Source organism: Volvox carteri (genome assembly GCF_000143455.1).
Source record: "Volvox carteri f. nagariensis unplaced genomic scaffold VOLCAscaffold_14, whole genome shotgun sequence".
Lineage (NCBI taxonomy): Eukaryota > Viridiplantae > Chlorophyta > Chlorophyceae > Chlamydomonadales > Volvocaceae > Volvox > Volvox carteri.
In genome coordinates, this window is record NW_003307557.1 from 1515648 (window position 1) to 1534044 (window position 18397).

Here is an 18397-nt window from a genome sequence, read left to right on the forward strand (position 1 = left end):
GGTAGGTAGGTAGGTGGGTAGGTAGGTGGGTAGGTAGGTAGTTAGGTGGGTAGGTAGGTGGGTAGGTAGGTAGGTAGGTAGGTGGGTAGGTGGGTAGGTAGGTACACGATGGGAGAACAAATCAGATTGCAGCTCGTCTCGTTGTGTGCCGACCCTCACTGGCCCGCGGAATATGGTTATCACCATATCCGGGCTGTTTATTGACCACCATATCCGGGGAAACGTGTGTGTTTTTGTGGGATAAGCGGTAGGTGGAGTTCGGCAGAAGCTGCGTCGTCCTCAGCTTAGGACATCGGATGTGTTCGGCGCCCCGGTGCCTCACGCAGACGGCGTCGCAAGCTCCGGTCCGTTGGCACCAGGTCGGACGCGGCCCAGCCCTTGGGAGGCGGGCGCGTCCGGGTCGTCCGTTCGCTCCACTGCCGACAGCGGTGGAGGCGCAGGAGCGCTGACGCCGGGCAACGCCCGGCGGAGCCGTCTGCCGCGGCCAGCGGAGGTGAAAGAAGAAGCGCCGGTAGCGCCGACGCAACGGGCGGCACGGCGCGTTGCTGCCGCTGATGAAGGTGGCGACGGCGACATCATCCCGATTATCGACGAGCCGGATGAGGACGAAGAGGTGGCGCAGCCGGCCGCTAGCTCGCGGCGGCGTCGGTCCGCAAGTGAGGAGCCAAGCGGCGCGCCAGGCGGTGACGGGGAGGATGACAGTAGCAGCACGCTGGGTAGGATGTTGAAGGCACGGAAGGCGGCGGTTAGCTCGCGGCGAGCGCGTGCCAGCCCGGACGCGGCCGCTGATGGCGGCGACGATGCTGCTCCCGGGCCGCCGCCGTTGCAGCCGTTGGACCCACGGGTCATTCAGGAGCGGCGGCGCCGGAACCCTCGCGACCTGCCCTCGCAGCTCGACGACCCGGATTATGGCTAAGGAATAGTCCTGCTGTGAGTTCTCCTGCATGGAGGATGGCTCGTCAAGTGTAATTCGTGACTTACAATCAGCTATAGCGGTTGCGGACAGTGCCCTTCTTTTCAGGAGCATGGTGCTGTGAGAAGATGCTGTTTACCTTCAAGCACTGTGATGGCTGGTGCTTACACACAAGGTCTTTTGAACAGTGCAGCATAGTTCGCGTGCCGGTGACGTGTTCACCATAGCCTGAAGGTTTATCTTTCTGCTTGCTGACGTACAAGCATGTATCCAGGGTATTTGGGTTAATGGATTAGAGGACGTCAACTAGCGCCCGCAGCCTTGTAAGGCGCGCTTCCGACTTCCGCTCTTTGACAACTTCGGAAGGCGGTTATGACATGGCGTTAGGCATAAACTGAGTGTAGCCAGCAGAACGCGCAGCTCTTACAGACCCTTACCCAAACCTAATGAATCAGACTAGCCTGCGACGTGTTAGCCGTTTTCAGACCCATCTACGGCGCTTCTGGCAGCGTAAGTTCCGAGCAACGCTTGCCGCATTGGCCGTTTCATCTGGTATACAGCTATCACGATTACTCCTTAAGAACCCACAATCGATTGGAAGGAGACTGTTTTACTAGCGAGGCAAAGCCGTTGTATCAGCACGTTGCCAGCGGCAGCCGCCGCAAGCAAACATCAACCGCCGGCATCCTCACCTACCAGAATTTCCTCCCTGAAATTTGAATATCACACATCACAGCGTCACTACATTCATCACCGAGAACCGCGCATGGCTGTCGAGGGAGGGCGCGGTGCCGACTTGGGTCATTTGAACAAGCCTCTGCCCATGCAACCCACGGTCCATAGCAAAACAGTTAGGTACATGGTCCTCTTAATTCGAGACCTCAAACGGTACGGACATGACACTACCGCTTCCTCACGGCGCTTTCCCAAATGGGGGTGTGGGGGCTCATGAGCCGTGCACATTCAGTGGCGGTTCTGGAAACATGTGCAGGCACGCCAATCACTTTTGCCACGAGCTGGACTTACTCTTTCCTTCCAACATCGCCGCTGCACATAGAACCACTCCCGCCATTGCCAATGCGTCTCAGCAACCGTCGTGGCACCCCATCCCACGCGCCACCCCTGGGGAGTGAATCCTTTCCTGGCGCCTCACACGTTCACAGTGCATCTACTGGCGTCGTTAATCCTTCAAACTTAAAATCCATCGTCCTGGTTATCCATATATCGCGAGTACTTGTCCTTTGGACCAAACTTCTTCTTGAACCATTGCAGCCCAGGAACGCGCCATTGACCGCCTCTTCGAAACACACAGCAAACTGCGGTGCAGGACGGCAAGTGAAAAACCAAATTGACAGAAGGGCTGCAGTTAAAACAGAGGTTAGGCAGAAGCCAACCGAAAGGGTAGGGTAAGAGTAAAGACTCTTATGAGCAGAATGGAGCAGTATGAGCGTTACGGGCATACTTCTAACCGGTATGCGGAAGGATTGCAAGGCTGAATGATATTCGGCTAGTGAATTCCGCAAGCTCGGACTATGCATGCGTAAACAATTCCAGTCATACCGCCTGCATGCGAGAAGCAATAATGCTCCAAGCATAGGGTATCCCACACTCTAGTTCAATCCAGACTGTGATTGACTTCTGTACAATGTGCTGTGTCTTCACAGCTAGGGTTAAGGGTCGACTAAGGTTTTCCGTCCAAAACAGCCGAACAAGTCGGGGCGCTTTCAGAAACAGGGGTATATGTCTATACGAGCATTGCCGAGCGTCATACCCGGCATCGCACGCTGGAAACGCTGTAATGTTCTTCTGCACTCACCAAGACACGTGAGAATGCCAACAAGCATAAGCACGCCAACCGTTATCGCAATCCCTTTTTCCGCTGGACTTTTTCCTGCCTCAAGATTATTCCACTTGTCCCGAAGCTTCTCCTTCGAGGATTCAGGAGGAGGAGGAGCTACAGTCGGAAGTGGCGGAGATATTGAAGCAGTGGTATTGTTGCCAGCTGGTGTGGAGGAGCTGCTGCTGTTAGCTGGAAGGGGCGGGGATATCGACGTGAGATTCCCTTCCATTAGCTGCCGGGATCGCCAGCGTGACGACGCATAACCTGAGTCATAGGGTGCATGGGTACTGAGGAGCATTCTCATACTTTGCCAGGGGCCATACGACTTTGCCCCGGCACGCCCGCACGGCACAGGAATCGTGATCCAGCAAAGTTCCCGGCTGTAAGCCGCACGTGTATAGCGATATAAAGGAACCATGTAACCAACGTGTCCTCACCTTGCCGCGCTGACGAAGTCGATGAACACAAGAGGAAAGCAGCCACCATCAAAAGAGGGACATGCGTCAGACGAATCCAAGCTGATTTTGTACGATGATGTGCCAAGCGACGAAGCCATCTCTCTTGTTGGCGCATTTGACTCGTAGTGGCTTCGTGCGGGTACACAGGCGAGTCACGGAAAGACGCAGTAAAATCCTAGGCAAGAGTTTTTGGTCTCAGCTTTTAGCTGCAAGGCATAGATAAGGAAAGCTTAGACCGTCAAGACAACAGAAATGTCAAGACACCTTCTTCAGCCTTCCCCACACAAAATTGTATAGTAACGATGTACACGCAGATATTACAGGGGCGCTTTACATGACCACTGCATCGTCGCAGTGGTGTTGCCTCGTGTTCTGGTGTTTCAGGACTTGGACTTGTACGAGCACCTGCATGTGTGTACATGCAACTTTCGTAACGGCGTTTCACAAACCATTAAAATTCCATGTTCGAAGTGTATGATAATGGATGGGAAAATGGCCTGCTCTCAGCAGACACGCGTGGCAGACTAATTAATTCTACAAGGCATACTAAAACTCCCTGCATCAGCGATTTTAATTACTTCAAATTATTTTGACGGCACAACCATAAATTTAATCGCGTAAGTGCTCTCAGGTTGTTCAAAACGACGGGCTTTACATTCAATCCAGCCCTTCTGTCGGGGAGCACACTTATCGAAAGACGGAAAAGCTTATGGAAACCTAAAACATTGCTCCTCTCTGTAGCAAACATCGTGTCGCCACAGGTATCCCCAAAGCAAGCACGGATCGGTGCTAATTCTCAGGTTTCCCTCAAGCGTTTTCTGCATCCTTCGGCCCAATGGAGTCCAACTAAATCAACGTCACTCACCACGCGCATGCAGGGGCACGAAGAGCCATCGTGGACTTGGGCCATAAGGCTATTCATTTGGAACCCAACCCACCAGAGACACGCACACCGCATCTGTGCGCTTGGCAGCGTCCCGATACGTCGGCATCAGCTGATTTATTGTGAAAACGGCGGGGGTCTCCCTCGTATCCCTGGGGTTAACCTGGCGGTGTTTCGTGCCACTGCCATCGGGGGCGAGATGAAGTCTGCCGACACGCATGATGTACGGCAAGTGGTGATTCCAGTCCGCCATGCCGCCAGCAAGCCAGGCAACGAGCCGACCAAGAGCTTTGGCCACAAGGATAGCATCCTTGTTGGCCTGGGCCTTATCCTGTTCCTCAGCTTCACGTGGATTTATTTCGTGCATAGGTACGCGTATGAAGTATATTGACTTTGCAGGAGCACTGCCGGCTTTGGACCGGAGCCGAGCTGTGGGCCCTATTAATTGCCATGGGGATGGCACACGTGCGAAGTGTGGCCCGCTTTTTTGTGCATTGAGATCCCTGAGTGCGCGGGGCTTGGGCTCTGGAAGGGGCCCTCGTCTTCTTTCCGGGTCTGAAAACCCAGATAGGCCCTGGCTCTGACGGCATCTATGGCAACGCCAGTCATCGCGGGTTCAGTGAACCAGTCCATTACATGCACACCGCCTCCGTTTGTCGCTTGTCGCTCTGTCGGCGCACAGGATGTACCTTAACATTGAGCCTTCAACGCCGGATGGGGGCACGACTCGTCCGGCAGGCCTCTGAGAGCTGGCCTATAGCCTGCCCGGCCGACATCTGGGGAGGTTACACGTCTCGATCCGTTATCTAGCTTCAAATGACTCGTCACAGCGCCGCTGCGGTATAGCAGGATGCCATGTTGCAGGAGGGACATGAAACTGGACCGTTCAGTTTAGGCCGCTGTGCTTCAGCATCCGTTTGTACTTGCAGAGGAGTCAAGCGTACCAAAGTATTACGCCAATAGAGGTGACTGTAGGGCGGATATGCAGGTGAGATACGTTTTGCGCCCAGCCTGCATTGCAGAAGCGATTGGCCGACTGGAGCGATATGCTTGAGGATATGGGACAGTCCTATGCTGAACGTAGTTGTGTAATGGCCTTCAGAGGTTGGCACGTGTTTTCCTCTCCCCAAGGACCGAGGAGGTCCCAAATGCCATGACTGGTTGACGAATCTTTTAAGGAGATTATTTGAACTGACGCAAATGATGAATCCCCTACCGAGGGTCCGGTCTTATGCTGTCATTCCGTTTGCGGTTGCGCATTTGTGTTGCCGTTTATGGGCCTCATAAGGATGGCATCTGGAAGGCGGGAGGATGCAGGATCGTAGCGCGTCACAAGTCCAAGCCCCCCATTGTCAACTGAAAAATACTGTTTCGTCAGCAACAACCCACATGGGTAACTGCATAGTACAATAACGACCCCAGGATTTATCGTTTCTCTCGTTCCTATCGCACGCGCCAGCCTGCAGGCAAGCATCCTCGCCGCCAACTTCCGGTCGCAGACGGACCAGGAGACCTGAAACACCATCCCCACCCCAATGTGCAGTTTAAGCCGACTAGGTACGGTACAAGCAAGGACGGGCGGCAACAGAATGGTGAAACACCACCCCATTAACAGCGAGCTGCTAGTATGGAATGTCGGAGCGCGCTGCTATTTGGCGCCTTCAACGTTCTACGGAAACACAGGCATCGCCATTGTGACATGCCTTGCAGTGCACTAAATTTTTATGTACGACCCAGCCCTCGCGCTGCGCCAACCGAAAGTTGCTATTTGTCCAAAACTGTTTTTCGTCGAATCATCCCGCGGTCTCGTGTGCCGGCCAGGCTGCGCGCCCGGTACAGGTGCCTCGGAACATAACGACACGACTACCTGATTTCAGCCTGCAGCACATGGCCACCAGCGTACACACATATCCAACAAACAAATGCCTAAACTAAGCACACTGTGCATGCAGAGCAAAACCCCACGCCATGAGGAAAAAACAGGACGACAGGCCACAACCAGGACATAGCTTGGACAGGAAAATGGATGCGCCTTCGCTAGCCAATCAAGAACGGCCGCGAACCAGTATGGCAGCTCCGAACGTCAAAACAAGCAACAACGCAGTAGTTGGAAACAGTAGTCGGAAACCGACGTAGCGAGACAGCACCGGCAACAACAGCACGGCTTTCGCTAGACGCAGCTGCAGCCGGATGACTTTCGTAGCCCAGCTCTCCTTACCGCATTCCGTGGGGCCTGCTATTACCTTTTACATCGAAACGGGCCCCGCCACCAATCGATTTGAGCCCTGCCCAGGTCCCGACGGCTACCCAAATATTTTGCAAGCAGGGCCCCTATACCTCCGGTTGGGTTCAACAAAGCTTCATTCCATTCGTCAGCGTCGCCCACTACCGCTACCGCCAGCGCGTCGCTTGCTGCTACCGGCGTATCCCTTCTTGGATGGCGCGCTGTTCCCCTTGAGCAGCTCGTTTGTGCCTCGCTCTAACAAGGCCTGAAGCCGCTTCTGGGTCTCCTGTGCGCCGCTCACAGCATGCCACTGCACGCCGCTTAGTCGCCGCAGGCAGTCCATGCGCGCGCTGTCGTCGGGAAGGCGGCCTAGACATTCAAACACTTTATCATCCACTCCCGACAGGTCCAGCTTGCCAAAGCTCTTCAGGTACTTGTACATGCGGTCCTTGAACTCGGTTGACAATGGCCGCAATGCGGCACCGCCGTTGTCGGTCCCGCCCGCCTCAGGCACGGTCTCTCCTGCTGCTCCATCACCACCGCTGCCGTTAGCTGGTGCTTGGCTGGGGCTGCGCGAGCGCTTGGTACCGCGCCGGTCGGCCGGGCTGCGGCTCCTACTCTTGCTGCGGCTCTTACTCTTGCTGCGGCTCCGGCCACGAGAGCGGGCTGACACGATTTTGTCATTGCGTCGCCCCCGGCTGCGAGAACGGGATTTGCTGCGGCTCGAACGCGAGCGACTGCGGCTCCTGCTCTGCGCCTTGCCTCGTCCTTTGGCCGGACTTCGCGTCTTGCTGCGGCTTCTGCGCCCGACCGCTCCCCGACGGCTGCGACTAGGGCTCCTGCTCTTACTGCGACTACGACCCCGGGACCCAGCAGCTGTGGAGGTGCCTGTACGTTGCTTACTGCGTCCGTCTCGGTCTCTATCGCGGTCCCTATCACGCAGACGCGAAGTCGTGGTCGCCAGGCGACTGGGCTCTGGCGGAGCAGGATAGCGCGTGGCCGGCATCCCAAGCGCGGTACCGCCAGGGATGGGCGGCGGCGGCGGCGGCAGCACACGACTACCGAGAAGGGAAACCGAACCCGGGGCCGCAGCCAAGGGCGGACCGTAACGCGAATCGCGGCGTCCGGGCAGTGCGCCCACACTGCCGACTGCGACGCTGACAGCTGGTGGCATGAGGCCGGGAGGGCCAAGGGGCATCAAGGGCAGGCCGGGACGCATCATGTCGCGGCGTTGCATGTCCCGCTGTACCTGCTCCGCGCAGCGCAGTAGCGTGCCCTTGACGGTGGCGCTTACGTTGAAACGCTCTTTCCAGCGGATGTTTCGCAGGGTGCGAAGAGCGTTCAGCCGTTGCTGCAGCAGGGTGGGACGAGTGGAAGGCGCCAGAAGGATATCAAGGAAATAGGCCAGGGCTACAAGTTTCTGATGCGTGGATGTGTGTCTGAGGATGGCTAACGTAGCTGGATGCCTAGACAGAGCTGGATGTCCACATGGAGCCAAGAAGGCCCAGGCAAGATGTAAGTGAAGGGTAGACATAGGAGGACCAGATCGACGAGGCATGGCAGGAACTTTGGCGAGATCAAGTGCAACCCACAGAGGTGCACCATACACCTTGGACGAACATGCCAAACGCGCTGTGCCATTAATGGTTCCTCCTCGACCCTGTGCCATCAACCCGCAGTGCTAACATGCCAACAGCTGCCGCCTCTTACCTCGCAGTTGGGTAGCATGAGCAGCGGGTCCCACGCATTTGCGTCAATTTGAGAGCAGTCCAAGCCATCTAGCAGAAAACGGAAGGGCAAGGGCAGAAACACTTAGGGGACCTGGAAACACGGAGTAAGGTATCAGGACCTGGCAGCATTCCAGGGGCAAATTCCCTAGAAAATAAACAGATGTCATAAACCAGAAAGTGCAGAACGTTTCATGTGGACGACATGATCACAAATGTTATATCAGAAGCATCGTCATGTCTTCAACAAGCTGTATCGGGAAGTGTCATCCACCCCTCACCGATGTCGTATAAGATGCGGCGTGCATCTTCAACGAACCCCCGCGGCAGCTTCACAATGCAGCCGCGCACGGTAGCGCGCATCACGTCGTCCCATCGCCGCGACTTGAGATCGGGTTCACGAAGAGGAACTCGTGACGGCGCTGTGTCCCGTGGTTCACGATCCCGGTCGCGTCCTTCGCGGTCCTTACTGGCGGCACGCGTTCGATCCCGGTCCCGATCCTTTCGCCGTTCGTCGTCCGCATCCGGTGACTTAGCATGGCTGCCACCGTCACGACCTTCCCGAGGCTCCGTGCTCCAACCCCTGTCCTTGCTGCCACCACCCCGGCCGCGGCCAGCTTCCCGCTCCCGACTGCGGCTCCGACGACGTCTCCCGTCGGGGGACGCCGCACGGCCAGTATTGGCGTCGCCGGACCGCTCCGCACGTTTGGGCGCATGTCCCGCGCCAACAGGACTGGTGCTGCGCGCGCGCTTCACCCGCGCTGCGCGGCCCGACCTGAGAAGAGCTAGGCGCTCCATTTCCACAGCACGTTGCAGACGTGAGTGCAGAACACCCCCGGGGTTATTAGCGGTGCTCCACTCGATCTGAAAGGATGAACCGGGAAGGCGTAAGAAATGCGGTGCGTGCAGCTTGCAGAATTGTTTGCACGAGCTAACCTCGTATGCATGACGCAGCACTGCAATAAGTCACGAGGCACACACAGTGACCGAAAACCTCATCGTTTTTGAGATCCTGACACCGTCCGTGCAAGTCGCAATCGGTAACTTACCGACAGCAATGCTTGTGAGGCCCTCCACCGTGCCTCATCGTCATTGATCGCCAGCAGGGATCGAAGGGCCCACGGCCGCACTGTTGAGAGATCCAGGGCAGCTGCAGGCACAGGATCCCGTGGTTGCAGGAGTCAGTGATCAATTTCTGTCAGCCCAGGTTCAAATTATGCGCAAAAAAAACAGATTACTGCGCCACTTTTGAGCGAAGGCCCCAATTCTGCATGCATGCATCAACAACACAAACCAACACAAGACAGCTACGCGACTCTGAATGTAGAGGCTGGAAAGAGGCAAGTAATCAACTCCCAACCACAGCTTTCCGGACGTAAAATGTGGTCTTACCAACGTACTATGCAACTCATCGCTCAGAGCCCGACCAGAGATCTCACCCAGCTACAACTAATATGTTTGAGCAAAAGTGCCGTGTGATATACTTACACATATCGTTCAGAAGCTTGCGCAATTTCGTGAGCATGTCTTCGCCAACCTGTCCCACCAGTCCTGCCGTCACGTGCGCCACCTGCTCCTCCCGGTTGAGGTCGGGCCCTGGTGCACCCATGTCCTCGTACGCCACCCGCCCGCTCGCGGTTCCAGTCCGACCGCGGCCGCTGTGCCCCTGCTCCTTCTCCTGAGCCTTCTCTCCATCAGCAGCGCCGTGCTCCGCTGTCACCACCTCTCCTGCACCCGTTGGCTGATTACCAGCAGAGCTGTCATTGCCGGTCGCTGGCGCCGCAGCTGCCTCGTCCTGCGTCCTCACATGCTCGTCTAAGTGCTCGTCCATAAGATCTGCCTCCATGAGGTCAAAATCGTACTCGAGCAGCACCTCTTCGTGCTCGTTTTCCGCGTTGTCGAACTCGCCCTCGCCACCCGAGCCTCCGGCGGCACCGCCAGTGCCTGCCATCTGCTCAGCGCGCTTACCGGCCGAACCTGCATCGTCCTCCTCCTCGCTGCTGCTGTAGCCACGTGAGCGTGAACGTGTGGGTTCTGAGTCGGAGCTGCTGTATGTACGGCGAGGGGACGGCGACAGGGGCACCTTCGGTGATTCCGCCAACTGCTGCCCTTCATCATGGCCGCCGCTTTTGCCAGCCTCGGGCACCAAGCCATTTACCAGCTTTAAACCTGTCGGCGAAGGCACCGCAGGCGGTGCCGGCGGGTTCCAAACAATGGGTTCCCGCTTACCCCGGCTGCTGTTTGGTGCGCCAGCTGCAGCCGTCGTACCGTCCATGGGACCTGCTGTCTGGACGCTAGCCGCCTCAGCAGCCAGGGCGCTCGAAGCAGGACCTGTCTGCGCCTCGTCGCCGCCCAAATCACCGGGGACTGGAATGCTTTCCGCTTGACGACCTGCTTGCTGCATTGGATCAGAGCCTTTGGCCTCAATGGCTCCCCCACCGGCACCGTTAACACTAACTGATGGCGCCTGGGCGTCCACCGCATCACCCCGACTGCCGCTGCGGCCACCTATGCTCGATGGAGTCGTGCCGCTGCCGCTATCCCGTCCGCTTGCATGGCTGCCACTGCCACGGGTTACTCCGAGTCCGGCTGCCAATGTAGCCGCAGGCCCCGAAGCCGGCTCCTTCGCGTTCTCTGCAGCCTGCATGTCTTCAGCTCTCGGCCGCTTTGCGTCACGAGATCTGCTGCGACTGCGGCCGCTCGCTTTACCACGCCCGTTGGTGCTCTTGTGATGGCCGACCCCAGAGGGATCCGGGCCGCTGGCATTCCGCTGACTGTTGGATGTACTGCCCTCTTGTTGCTTCGATGAAGCCGCCTCACCACCGCGAGCCTTGTTCTTGCTTTCCTTCTCCCACTCCCTTGCCCGCAGCTTTTCCTTCTCCCGTTCCCAATCCTTTTCCTTCTCCCGCGCACGCTCCTTGTCCTTCTCTGAACGTGCCGAAGAGCCTGCATCCCGCTGCCGGTCCTTGTCCCGGCCCACATTGCTGTCAGCAGCAGGCTTTGATTCCCGATCTCGTGAACGGCTCCGACTGCGCACGGCGGTCTTGCTGTCGCCATGAACGCTGTCAGGACCCCTGTCTCCGCGAGAAGGGCTGCTGGGATGGGCCTCGGCAGCACCACGTCCACCACCTCCCTTGCTGCCTGCCATTGCAACACGTATCAAGAAAGAAAGAGCTTAGCTTCAGTCCAGCAACGGCCAATGGCCGCTACGTTCAGTAAGGCAAACCAAAACGTATACGCGCATGTCATGATGATGCAAGTAGCACATCACACAGGCAGGTTCCCCAAGCACGTTTCAAAAGGAAAACCATCTAAAGAGTTCGTCCCGCTTGTGTTCGTGCTTGCCTGTACACACGGGATGCCATGGCGGCATAGGACAGCACGGACATGGGGATGAACGTTAGAGCAAGAGCCTGACGGCGAGTTACAAACACACCATCATTTGTCAAGTGCTTGCAGCCTGACGTCTGCCTGTATACGATAATCGACAGACGGCGCAATTACAGAAGTGCGGCTGCTGCTTGCTTGCATCTCCGCTGCCGCTGCCGCCGTCCGGCTGCTGCGTTTCGCCAGAGGCTCAAGCGGAGACCAGGAGCAGGAACAGGATGAGCTAGAACAAACGAGGGTGTGGTGTTGGGGACTGTGCGAGGCGGCTCCGGCCGAGACCGCGAAATCGCGTTGACGTCCGCAGCACGCCGTTCGCGCACGGTTCCTGCAGCGGCCTTCCCTGCACTGTCTGTCTCCATAGAGTCCAGCCACTTGCTGCTCTGTCAAGACGCCGTGTCTCATTCCTTTCTCCTGTTCTCCTGACTGCGCAAAGAGAAGTGCTGCAGGCCGCTCGGGTTGGACATGCATGCTTGCCAACATCGAGACGGCCTTCCTGAAGCTGCCAGAGAGTCCGCTCGCAGGAGCTTGTGTTCTCACTTGCGCTTTCTGCGTTAAGGGCTGCTGCTGCTGCACAATGGCTGCTGCCACCGCAGCAGCAGCAGCAACATGACACCTTTCGGTTGCCGAGAATCGCGTGGCTCCCTTCTGATCCCAGATTCGGGTATGCTAGGGAAAAGCGACTGATAAGCTTGCCCCAAATCGCACCAGCGACTGACTTCCTTGCATGCGCGCACACACCGTGGGACGTGGGCGTGGGCACATCCGGTTCACTGCTGTACGTGCCGCAGCAGCCTGAATACCTGTAGCGTGAGACGCGCAATAAGCCCGTGTTTGCAGATGCATCGCGTTTACCCATCGGTTTTGCTGGTAATGTGATGCCCGGTTAGTGCTTAAGTGTCATGCCGAATCAGTGCACATGCATGCCCGCCTGCCGCTGATCGACTCCGCCTTCCACCTGCATACCGGCCGGAGAACGCATTTCACGCAATTGGTGAGCTGACCGCTACTGCGCCTCTGGTGCCACCTCCTTCGTCTGCCAGCGCTCACGTAACGCCCTGCACGCTTGCCGGACCGACCATTATGCGCAGCCGCTCGCCGCAGCCAGCCAAGGGGCCTGCGGCGACGGTGGCTGCGATAACAGTGGATATAGGACCAATATGCCAGGGCGAGGGGCAGAAGCCTAACTCCCTGGTCACGATGGCGCGAGTGCCTCACAGTACAGCAGCAGCGAACAGCATCGCCATTGCACGCCTGTGGCTGTGGGGCGCCCCAACTCGCCCCCCTTGCTTCGCAGCTCCTTGCACGAGCATTTACCTGCTTGAGGCTGGTGGCGCGACCGATCCTTGTTGCGCTCCACGCGGTCCCGATCTGCCCGGTCCTGAGTCCGCTCCGCATCGGAGCGACTACGTTCCCGGTCTCGGTTGCGGTCCCGCTCAGAGCTGCTACCACCGCTCCCGCCTGCACCTGACGGCTTGGACGCTTCAGCTGCTGTTGACTCGCGGAGCCCAACCATTACGTAGGCAGATCGGCCGTTGGCATCGTCCCGGCTAGACGGTATTTGTCCATCGCACGCTGTGGCGGTTGGCTGCCCACGAGAGGTCGCCAGATGGGGCGGCAGCGGAGGTGGCAGTGGAAGCGGTGGCGGTGGAGGCAATGTCGAACCGTCCGCTTCTGGGTTGGAACTACTTTGCTCAGCCTGCAGCATCTGTGGCCCAATCACAGTAACAGCCCTCGTTCCATTGGCAGGCCCTGTCGATGTCGGAAGCGCGGCCGTTACTGCATGCAGCTGTGGCGTCGGGGTATGCAGCTCTTTCTTCGTCTTTTCCAACTCTGTACCTGTATCTGCGCCTTGGCCGCTGGGGGACGGATGCTCTTGCTGCTGTGGCTGGGGTTGCGGATGATATGTTAGCTGCGAATGTGCTTGCGCTTGCTGCTGCAGCTGTGGCAGCACCCCTTGCTGTGGCGGAAGCTGCGACCTCGGTTGCGCCACGGCAACTGAAGGCGTGGCCGCTGAGGGCATTGCCACTGGGGGCGAAGCTCCGGGAGTTGTTGCAGCTGCCGTATCTGGACGTTCCATAGACGATGGGGGGTAATCCGGTACATGCGCACGGTGCCGCTTTCGCGGGTCCCGGGGGAGGTCAGCCTCCGAAAGCACAGCGACTTGCTCAACAGCAAGCCCCTCTCGGCTTGAAAACCCAGATGGCACTGCGATGTCCACCGCCAAGGTGGGGTGAGAGTTGGGCCCCTCCATCTCCTGCTGGTTTGCTCCTGCTAAGTCATTTTGCTCCAGCTTTGATCCCGATGCGTGCGGTGGCTGCCCGACTAACGGACCTGCGAGCAAGTCACCATGGACAAAGGTAGGCACATAGACGAGCACGATGCACATATGGCTTGGCAATAAGAACCATCGGGCTCTAAGCCGTGTGAAAATTATCTAGGCGTACGTGAACGGGAGGCCTCAAGATCCGTCGACAATCGAAGAGGCTAGCCGCACACGGACGCACCGGCCGCGGTCTGAACCTCCTTCGGTTCCAGTATTTCCGGAACAGTCTGCGATGCCTCGGTTGACAGCCGGCCCTTCGTTGTGTCGACTTGGGAATTGGCGCCTTTCCCGCGAGTTTCCTTCCGCGGAGACGCCGCCACCTTATTTGCAGCCCGAGATCGCGCGCCCAACACTTTGGACGACGGCACTGTTTCCTCAGCTAATGCAGCTGAAGGTACAGCGCCAGACGTATCCAGCCGATGAACTGCATCATCGCCAGCCTTGTTTACAGGTGCCTTGTTCATGGCAAATGCCTTAGCTTGGCCGGGCTGAATAGCTGCCTTTGCTTTAGCTCCCTTCGGTGGCGCGGAAGGGACAGCAGCTGGCTTCGCTTCCGCAGCGGGCTCCTGCTGGGACTCCTTGGACTTGCCGCGGGCAGTGGCCTTGCCCTTCGAAGGCGACGCTACTTCGGGAGTTGGTGTTGTCGCTGCAGAAGAGGCCTTTGCCCTTGACCGGGTTGTTCGTGGCACTGGTTCCGGCGGGAGGAAATCCTCCGGCCCAATACTAGGCTGCGTCGACACAGGTCCATTCTCCGGTGCAGCATCTGGGCCATCCTGCAAGCATCAGGTGAAAACCATGGGCAACGCATTGAACTTGGCGGTCTACTCGAGGAACTGGGAAGGACAGGCGCAGCAAGACAGAGCAGCAAGGCTTGCACAAGAGAGCTGTACCCACCTGCTTTTGCTCCTTAAACTTCTTAAGGAAACCCATGTCTATAAGGAGAGCAAAAGCCTGGAAGCCCGAGTAACGATCAAGCCCTGGTCCCGTGACAAGAAGCGCAGAAGATTTTCATTGAGAGTACTTGCTTATCGGCGCTACTTTTGTAGTATACATCCACTGCGGTTCCGCCTGTCTCAACTTTGCGGGCGCGAGCAGAAATGGTGAAGATACTTCCTATTATCGCACCAAGAGACGACAGGTCTCAACGCCAATGTATAGTCGGTTTAAAAACATAAGCTGGACCGTGACACAACGTAAATGACAAGGCAGGTGCTGTACCGAGAAGTGTACGGCGACGTTGCAACTTTCGCAAGACGAGCATAGGCTAGCGTTTGAGCGGCTTCATTGCAAATGTCTATGTTGAGTTGTCCATGTTCTTCCCTGCCTCTTGGGCCCTTTCGAATTTTGTGACGACGGGAACTTGTCCGTGTATGCATACCATTCCCAGGCCATAATTTTGCCCGGTTCCTAAGAAGAACATAAGTGGAGCACAAAAGGCTTCTGGATAAGTACGTTACGGGTTATGGATGATAAGCAGTCCGGGACCACCGGAAGCAGCACTTTTGAACATCTGTAATTTGTTTGCATCTCGTAGGCTGTGTCATTTATTATGGAGTCAGCAGTCGATGAAGTTGGCGGGGGAGGTGGTACCGAGGGCGACTCCTTCGTTGAACTGTTGCTGCAAGAAGTCAGGAGCGACGATCTGAGCTGCCCCTCCGTCCAAATGCTAATCGAAATGGCAAAATCTGGAGACAGCGACACTGTTGCCGACGCGCTCAGCTATTTAGTGGAGGCTGGGGTGCCGGACAAGGCTGCTGCCTGCTTGCGCCGAATCATGGCCCACTCACACAAGGCCGCGCAAGCCGATGCTGTTGCGCAGAAAGACGCAGACGCCAGCACCGGGCCTGCTTGTGCCAACGGCGGCGTCAAACCCGAGCCACTTGACTACGCACTTGCCGGAAGGATACTGAACAGGCGCGTGCACGACGTGGCTCAACGCACCACCTAAGGGCCGCCCTAGCGTGCAGAATTGGAGCTGCATTAGTCATAGGCGGGGTTCCGGGGCGCACGGTCCGCTGTGTGGCAGAAGCCTGCCAGCTCAGGTGTTTGTGAGAGCCTTCCAACGCGCGCCCACATCTCTGGCCTTGCGGGTGCAGGCTGATAGAGCTGGGTAGCATCTCAGAGGGCCAAGATCTGATCAAGTTCATGCTTGTGGCGCGCGACACAGACCGGGGGCGGGGCAAGATGCTGGACTGCTACGGTGCGGAGTGCGCTTACGATCGAACACGCAGCGCAGGGGCGGGGGCGGCCGTACCCTGGGGCCAACCGGATTATTGTTTTACTTGAGCGTCAGCTGTCTAAGTGGTACAGGCTCACTAGGGAATGGGGGTAGGGGCTCTAGGCCTGCAATTGGCGCGTTCCTGCCAAGCGAGCTGCTCCGCATGATGCCGGGCGAGGTGGGAGACCTACGCCTGGGAAACCCTGGCAGCACAGCGAATCAGTGGAACTCATCCTGTATTCGTGTATCATCGCATGCGGATGCTTATGCATGTCATCGCCCGTGCAAGCTGGAAATTTTTTGCTCTGCAAATAATGACTCGCCCCATGCTGACCGAATCCAAAGCACCTATGATGATTATTGGTATTTTTGCTCCGTCATGTCATGTTTACGGGTGGAGCCTCAGACGGCACAGTACACAAGCCTGTCGGGGTGCCTCTGTATGGCGTTTCCCCAACTTCAGCCCGGCGCGGTCCTCGCGTGCCTGTGGTGGAATACCCCAACACGCTTCCTCTCGCCACTCTTCCTCTCGGTGCCTTTTCCCATGGCTTCCTCCGGCGGTCCTGCAGATGTGTCATTCATCCTGGGCTCAATGGTGCCAGAGGGCGCGGCGGAGTCTGCGGGCCGTGTGCTGTTTGCGCTCTACTCGAGCGAGTCGCCCGAGGACAGCGCCGCGTCTCAGACCCTGGTGCCGTTCATCCTGGGCACCCTGGTGGACCATAACCGCTCCGGATGGGCAGTTGAGCTGAGCAAGCAGCTGATGTACACGACACTCGAGGTGGGTAACTGAACTTTATGAATTATTGTCGCTGCATACTTGTTTAACATAGCAGTTTATTTCAACTTGAGTTCCTTTGTATTCCGCTAACTGCATGTGTTCCGGCTTGTCGTGGGGAGGTCCGGCTAGTCATGAGGAAGTCCGGCTAGGCAGGGGGAGTGCGAGGGCAAGAGGCGGCTACATCCTGGTGTGGTATTTCAGGTGCATGGTGCATGGGGCGGATTCGCTGCATCTACCTCTGCATACGATCTGCAAGTAATTCTATATTAACACAGTCTGCTCTACCAACACCGACATCGCCGCCGCAGGAGATCGAGGCTGGATTGGGCGATTACGACTATTCGGTCCTTGGCTGGTGCATGGCCCAGATGGTGCGTCGGGCATACATTATCCTTGACCGGGGGGTCCGTCGCAGCTGGGCTACCACAAGACACTTTGTGTTCTGAAATGTTTTTGTTCTGGCAGCATGCAGCTGTTTAGCAAGCAGCGCACGGGCCCTCGTGCACTCGGGGAAGCCTGTGTGCGTTGGCTTTCTCTCTCAACCAGGATATGCCTTCCTATCTGAGCTGCCATGTGCTCTGCGTCCCTGTCCCGTCTATGTTTTTATTTCCGCTCCGAATTTGAAAACAAGGTGTGGTATGGCCGTGCGGACTGGGCGGCGCGGCTGTGCCTGGAGTTGGAGAGGCAACAGCTCGACTGGTTCAACACCCAAGAGCTGCTTGGGGCTATCGCGGGCTGGGGCGACGTCAATTACTCGATGACGGTCGTGAACTTCATGCAGGATGTTCGGATGAAGGAGTCGCGCCGCACGTGAAGGGAAGGAAGCCTTGGGGGAAGCTGCCGGCGAGGCTGCGCCAGCCATGCTGCTCAGCGCACAGATGGCTGCATTGGAGCTGGCGAGGTTTAGCGTCCAATTTGTTAGCACGGGTGGCTTTGTTTATCGTGGCGGGTTGAAGGAGAAGGCGCGCTGCCTACCGTTACCCAACGCAGGGCAAAACCTGCCGACGGTGTTGGGTGCATGTTTTTTCAATCAGCGAATCCAGTGTGGGACGACATTGGCTTTTGAATGTGAGGATGTTTGTCGCAAGCGTTGCTTCTGATCATGACGCCGGCAATCTGTTCTGAGAAATGACAATGATGCGTATGGACGGCTGTTCGACGGTGACAATTTGTGACTGGTTGATACATGTCATGTCATTTACAATTCTTAGCGCGTAGGCGCAAGCGTTGGTTGTCTGCGTTGTTGTTTGTTTTTTCATCTCGGTGCCGTGCGGCTTCATAGCTATGAACAGAGAAGAAAGGAGAAACGCGGGGTTGGGCTTACAGAGCACAACCCAGGCTTCCACAAGACCATGCATGAGCATCAATCACATGGAAGATATTGCTTCGATATCGTCATCGTCATTGTTGATGCTTTTGCTTTGTACGTTACTATAACCAACTTTCCCCTACTATTAAGGGAGGCCTCTTGAACAACCCGGAGGGCGTCGATTTTCCCATGGATGGTTTTCCGGTGTTATTGATGGTTGCATGCATGACGAGATGTTGGAAGGATCTGGGTTACCAACAATGACTCCTTGCAACCACAGCCCAGGGCGACGGAATTTGAATGATGCCGGTGCACAGCGCGTACACACTTTTTACCG

The 18397-nt window shown here is 57.1% G+C and overlaps 3 protein-coding genes across 3 annotated transcripts; 1 reads left to right on the plus strand and 2 right to left on the minus strand.

Annotated features, from left to right (window-relative positions):
- Positions 1 to 2107: 2107 nt before the first annotated feature.
- On the minus strand, positions 2108 to 4461 carry VOLCADRAFT_117252 (uncharacterized protein; the record flags this gene model as incomplete). The annotated part of the gene is made up of 3 exons (XM_002949490.1): positions 2108 to 2229; positions 2730 to 2841; positions 4150 to 4461. 3 exons carry the CDS (start codon positions 4459 to 4461, stop codon positions 2108 to 2110), a joined length of 546 nt encoding a protein of 181 aa, XP_002949536.1.
- A 2005-nt stretch (positions 4462 to 6466) lies between these two features.
- VOLCADRAFT_104325 (uncharacterized protein) lies at positions 6467 to 14685 on the minus strand (the record flags this gene model as incomplete). Its single annotated transcript, XM_002949491.1, has 11 exons — positions 6467 to 7669; positions 8029 to 8096; positions 8327 to 8909; positions 9095 to 9195; positions 9534 to 10214; positions 10275 to 11186; positions 12171 to 12232; positions 12480 to 12546; positions 12747 to 13763; positions 13937 to 14528; positions 14650 to 14685. 11 exons carry the CDS (start codon positions 14683 to 14685, stop codon positions 6467 to 6469), a joined length of 5322 nt encoding a protein of 1773 aa, XP_002949537.1.
- A 619-nt stretch (positions 14686 to 15304) lies between these two features.
- VOLCADRAFT_104326 (uncharacterized protein) lies at positions 15305 to 18388 on the plus strand (the record flags this gene model as incomplete). Its single annotated transcript, XM_002949386.1, has 5 exons — positions 15305 to 15309; positions 15852 to 15955; positions 16543 to 16751; positions 17060 to 17122; positions 17383 to 18388. 5 exons carry the CDS (start codon positions 15305 to 15307, stop codon positions 17563 to 17565), a joined length of 564 nt encoding a protein of 187 aa, XP_002949432.1. The 3' UTR covers positions 17566 to 18388.
- Positions 18389 to 18397: the final 9 nt, after the last annotated feature.